Below are 6000 nucleotides of genomic sequence, written 5' to 3'. Positions count from 1 at the left end.
CGGCCGCATCCATTGGCAGCGTCAGCAGGGAGGTCGTATTGATCGGCATCGTTGGGAAGATCGCACCGACCACATCACCAACCACCGAGATGCGTGCCTTGTTCGAACCGAACACATAGTAACGATCGATCTCGTACGGAATGATGGGAGTTTCGGTGACGTTCACGTGCATATATTGCACCAGATAGGCACGGTTACGCAGATCGAGCAGTATCGACTGATGGCGATATTGTGGCAAACCGTCGGCCTCCACCGTCAGTCGTCGACTGATCTGATGTGCTCCGAGCAGTGTTGAAGCGTGAATCGTTACCTCGATCTCACCGAGCCGCGTTGGTACGATCGGTAGATAGACGTTGGTCGAGTCCTGGGCCAGCAGATAGATATAGAACTGATGTTCTCCGAACGAGGTACGCGGATTGTACGATCGCACGATACCGTCCTCTTCGACGTGCACGAACTTGTAGTCGGGTGAGCTATGCAGAACGACCGTTGCCTCGATGTCCACCGTCTGGTAGTTGAACACGGCCACTCGTATGCCCACCTGTTCACCCTGATGGCACGTGGTCGGCATTTCGACGTTAATGAAAAACGGTTGGATTCCGACGTACTCGATCGGACGACGAATCATTCCGAATCCGCGTGATCCACTGATACCGAAGGCTGAGACGGCCCAAAGTGCCGGTACCTGTGGCACCTCCAGGTTGAAGATGTACCTTCCATGCGGTCCAATGTTCACATCCTTCCAAAGCCACACATTCTGGTACTGGCGTAGGATGCGATTGAAGCGATACTTGCGGAACTCGAGCAGGAGCGTCTCGTTGCGGGCACTGCAACCGGCCTCATCCGTACCATCCTCACAGTCCATATATCCATCGCAACGCTTATCATTCCGGTAGCAACGTCCATTCAGGCACTCGCTGTAGTTGAGCGATCGATCACAGGCCGACGGACGCATCGGTACCGCTCCATCGGTAAACACGACCAATCCCGCGTACTCGAACGTACGATTCGCATCGATACCGAACGTCGAAGCGGGATAGTAAACCAGCTCATCCGGATCACCCTCGTGTGATACCCAGGTCTTCTTGAACGTCCCGTTCGTGTGCTCATCGAAGGAAAGCATCTTCGTGATAACGTTGGCGTACGTTAGCTCGTTACCAGCCTGCATCGTGTAGAACGCATTTTCGATACCGGAAAGCCCTACGTACGAGCCCGGTTCACCGTAGATTGCAACCTCCACCTTCTCACCGGTACGCGCCTTCCGGTTGTTGATGAACACCGTGAAGTTGTTCCGCGAGATACCATTCACCGGGAAGGTAAGACTATCGGCCAGCAGCTTCCCGTAGCGCCCAATGTGCCACACGACGATCGTCGCAGCCGGTGCCATTTCAGCGCTCAATGTGATCGACATCGTCTTCACACCACCATCCATGTTCTCGTGGCCCGTGATCAGTATGATGCCCTTCGACATGACGAGATAATCGAACTGCTTCAGGTAGAAGTTGCCCTGAACGTGCAGCGTAATGTACTCGCCCACCTTAGCGTCGACCGTGCTCGTGTACACCTTGATGTTGTGGTTGTTGGGCGAATAGTGGGACAGCAGCAATAGCTCCGTCGATGCACGCTCACCGAACGGATCGATGTAGTTAGCCGTCAGGCGCATCGTTTGTATCTCGTTCAGGAACTCGTTCGTTTGCTTCGTATTTTCCAGATTCAGATCGTTGCGCAGATCGATTTTCATTTCCCAAACACCGGCCTTCTCGGACATGTGCAGTACGCGGGGTTCGAGCGTGTTCCGTCCACCGGACGAACGGCTATCGATTGATCCGGTCACCTCCATTCGGCCCGGGTTGTACTCGCTCAACGGTAACGGAGAACCATCGTGATACTCCGCGATCAGATACACGGTGAATGGCATCGATGGTTTGAAGACCTGTAAATGAAAGAACGCGTTATGTTCCGGTTTCCAACTAAACCTCCCTCACCTGCATACTAACCTGTGGCGATTCTCCCAAGAACGCGATTCGAATGGACGAGTTGTAGACGCGCGTCAGCGAGTAACCTTCGACAATTTCATCGTAGAACCGTTCCCCAACCCGTGCCGTGAACAGAATCTCCATGCCAGCCAGATTCGGTACGAGCTGGGCCAGTTCCGACATGGGGAAGCGGAAATCGTAACTACCGTTGAAGAAACGCAGGAAAGGTAGACTCTCGCGGTATGTGTTTGACCACGAATCCCACTGGGCGTCCGTTTCCACCGGTTTCTTAATCCAGAAGGGCCACTCTTCGTCAAAGTTCAGGTGCCGCTCGATCACGTACGTATCCTGGTAGGACGACGGGTAACGTCCATCGTAACCCGGCTGCCCATCGATACCGGAACCACCAACGCCTGCACTGGCGCTCTGATCACGGTTCAGCTGGCTGGTGTAGGTGTTCTGGGGATTGTTGTAGATCGCATCCTGATAGCCACGCTGCTGATAGTACGGAACGTTCAGGAGGTTCGGGTTGTTGGACAGACGACCCAGATTACCGACGCGATTCATCTGATTGATGGCCTGCGGATTGAACCATCCGATCGGACGGATCGTCGCTTTCAGCGTCAAGTTACCCTTGACCGGGGTGCCGTTCGTGAAGTTGGCCATAATGCGCCCATGGATGAAGCGCTGGGTGCTGAAGAAGAACGCCGGCATCGTAACGTTCACCTCGAACCGGGTCTGGTAGTACTCCTCCACGTTGAAGACGGTTTCCTCGGTCTGTCCCTGCGCCTCGATACGAATCTTCCACTCACCGTACACGGGCTGATCGGAGAGCTGATACTGCAGACTGACCGAACCCTGGTTCGACTGGCGTGACAACCAGCGCCGCATAATGTGACCATTCGGATCGAGCATATACACGTCCATCTCCTTGTCGAATCCCTTCAACTCCGTCGTGATGGGAATGGCCCGGAATCGTATCGTTTCACCCTGCATGTACACCGGTTTGTCCGTCTGCACGAAGATCGTCATCGAGCGCTGGGAGAAGATCAGCTTCGTTTCGTTCGCAAACACGTAGCCACCAAAGTCGCGATCGTGCGAACCCTCGATCCGTAGCTTATACTCGCCCACCACGCTCGTGGGTGGGACACGCATCAACAGTGACTCCGGTACACCGACCGTGATCTCCTTCGTCTCGCTGCTCATCTCTACGCCGTCCCGTGAGATACTGGCACGGATGCTGAGGGGACGGCGCGACTCGTACACCGACACCGACACCTTGTACACTTGGCCGGGGCGTACGAATCGCGAGGCCACGATAAAGTACGTGATGCCCTGGTTGAACGGATTGCCGGCTCCATAGTCGTTGATGAGGGAATTACGATTGATGCCAATCCGGGAACGGGGAGTCGTTTGGCGATTGAAGAAATAATCGCGCGGTGTCGTCGACTGGAAGACGACGTTCCGGTTGATCGGATCATACCGATTGTCGATGTTGTTCGAGTCTCGGTTATTGACGTTGTTGCTGTTTAGATCGTTGTTGTAGAAGTTGGGTTGATAGTTGGTACCGGACGTTGGCTGTACGCCGATGCCACCAGTCCCGACGCCTCCCTGGCCGGTTCGTGGTGCATTCGGGTCATACTGGTAGGACGGATTGTAGGTTGGTCGACCAAATGGGTCCTGCTGTTGTGGATTGTTGCTGCTGAACCGGGTCGCATCGTTGTTCGATTGTTGCTGTGCTTGTGGTTGCTGAGCTCGGGATGGCAGGATGATCGTTTGGCATAGAAGAAGGAGACAGAGCAGAGTGCTTGCTGCACCACCCGGCCAACAGGCCGGATGCCTGTCCGGTTTCATCTTACAAACGACGACGTTCACAACGTGTTTTGATTTCTGGAAAATATAAGAGTGATTGGATTGCCATTAGTTAAAGAAATAAATAAAATGACGAGAAGATTGTAATAATTCGTGATTCTAAAAATAAACTAACACCAACAAAGACAGGGAAGTTATATTAACTTAAGAATTTTTAGTTATAACCAAACCTCTCCCTAATCGATCGATCAATCCTGTAGTCCAGATGACGACAGTTCATCGCGGTTTGCGCGCAGATGATAGGACATGCCTTCGGGCGTAATAATCCATTAGATAATAGATGCTCTCAGCAGCCTTTCCAACCAGATGTGCCCTCTTTCCGTTAAGTATCACGAAAAACGAAGGGTCGGTTGACCAGAACACCCTAAACATCCCTAAGCCACCTGCCCTCGTGCCAATCGCTGGTAGTTGCAACAAAGGGGCGAAATTTTCGATCCGGATTTAACGCGGTGCCATCAAATTAATATCTTTAAAGATCGATAATGGTGTGCGCACATGTTGCACTTTTCCAGCCGCGTCCATCATCAGGTGGTACCTCCGTCAATCGATGATGTCAATGATGATTATGATGATGTTGACCATTTATGGATAGTCTTACTATTGTACTTGCTTGCTATCTATGTTTGTAATGAACCTACCAATATCAATGTGAAACTAATTCTTCGAAAAAGAAACATTTTTGAGCATTGTGATGTCAGAAATCACACTGAACACACTTCGCATCAAGCATCAAGGATCGTCATGCTAGAACCATTAATCAAATTAATTAACTTATCTAAATTTGCTCCTCGAGCACTTCTTAATCATTAATCATACACTGTCGGAACATGAGAAGATCTCCAACATTCGTGGGATTTTCAAGGGGAACAGACTATGTCACAGCATCGTAAAAACGCTTGTTATTAACAGATACTAATTATAGTCACAGAATAGCCTGTGATTTGCATCCCACAAAATCTCTTCAACCAAACTCTTTCACGAATGCTTCACGGCCATTCAACTCGAGCTTCATTTTGCACATAGCATCTCATTAACCCATCCCGGGGGAGCTGCTGTTCTTCAATGTTCCGTCGCAACCGGGGAGGAAGGAGCAGCGATCGTTTATCATGGCGCCAAAGTGGAGTGACGGATTTTCAATCTGTCGATGCGCTCCACATCTTCAGCGGAACATCATGGCGTCGGCGGCACCCACAATATCATGGCCGCATCTATCTCGTCGCCGGCAACAGAGCCGTCGTTCACTGTGCATGATGTGTCGGATATGTAATTAAATCCTTCCCTGTTCGCATAATGAAAGTTCACATTTTAACTGAACAAAAAACGATGCAAACGTGCCGTTTCGAGATGCTTATCTGCATGATTCCCTTCTATTCCGCTTCGTTGCGGTATGGAAATACGAATTCATCATGCTTGGGTGGCAAAAAGAGGGAGAATGAGTGTTTTCCCAGCCATGCCCCGCAGAATGACGCCTGGGTTTGGGGGGCCCCTGTATGTACGCCGCCGGCACATTGCTGTTCGTTGTCGTGTCGGAGGAAAGAGCAAATTGAATCTTTGATTTACATCGCCCATTACTGGTTTGACGGTAGTGCTTTGGCTAATTTAAACGAATATTAAGCCACAGTTCTCTGTAGCCTTTTTCCCCATCGACCGAGTCAACAGTGTTGCTGTTCCATTGCAATGTATTGGCCCAATAAAATGGCGGTAGGAATTCAAATAATTGTTAATCTAGCAGAAAATCATTCCCATTCTAGGTTCGGTGTCGTGGTTGAGGAAAAGCCAATTGAGGGCTTCGGCCTCCAGTAAACGGAAAAATCAATACAAACCATGCTGTAGCACCGTGCAGCCGTAGCTGAAGGTCACTGGGAAGGAGGAAAGTCGATGGCAAGGATTATAAAGGTTAACGACTGGCGTTGTGAACACGGAATATTTATGGTACCGCCAGTCAGCCGCCATTTACTGGCATCGCACGGGGCATCTGAGAGTGGAAACTGATAAAAAGCCGGCCCAAAACAGAGCAAAAGTGTGACACTTTCATTTCACGGTGCTATGACTTTAACGAAGTGGCACTTTCGCGTTCAATTCAGAGGATTATGCCAAGGGAGTAACCAATTAGAATCCGATGAACAGTGTATCCGGTCTAATGGTTTTACAT

At 50.7% G+C, this 6000-nt stretch overlaps 1 protein-coding gene across 1 annotated transcript in view; it reads right to left on the bottom strand.

Moving 5' to 3' along the window:
* The window catches only part of LOC126571289 (CD109 antigen), a 31192-nt gene that overhangs the window by 3657 nt on the left and 21535 nt on the right, over positions 1-6000 (bottom strand). Inside the window, exons 3-4 of the mRNA XM_050229656.1 lie at positions 1998-3866; positions 1-1933 (exon numbers count right to left, since the gene is read on the bottom strand). The exon at positions 1-1933 is cut by the window's left edge and continues 476 nt beyond it. Of these exons, the coding sequence (XP_050085613.1) occupies positions 1-1933; positions 1998-3830 (3766 nt within the window). The 5' untranslated portion in view covers positions 3831-3866. The remainder of the gene's footprint in view (positions 1934-1997; positions 3867-6000) is intronic.

The sequence above is a fragment of the Anopheles aquasalis genome, chromosome 2, assembly GCF_943734665.1.
Source record: "Anopheles aquasalis chromosome 2, idAnoAquaMG_Q_19, whole genome shotgun sequence".
NCBI lineage: Eukaryota > Metazoa > Arthropoda > Insecta > Diptera > Culicidae > Anopheles > Anopheles aquasalis.
The sequence above is the reverse complement of the archived record's forward strand: the minus strand, read 5'-3'. Positions and strand labels throughout refer to the sequence as shown.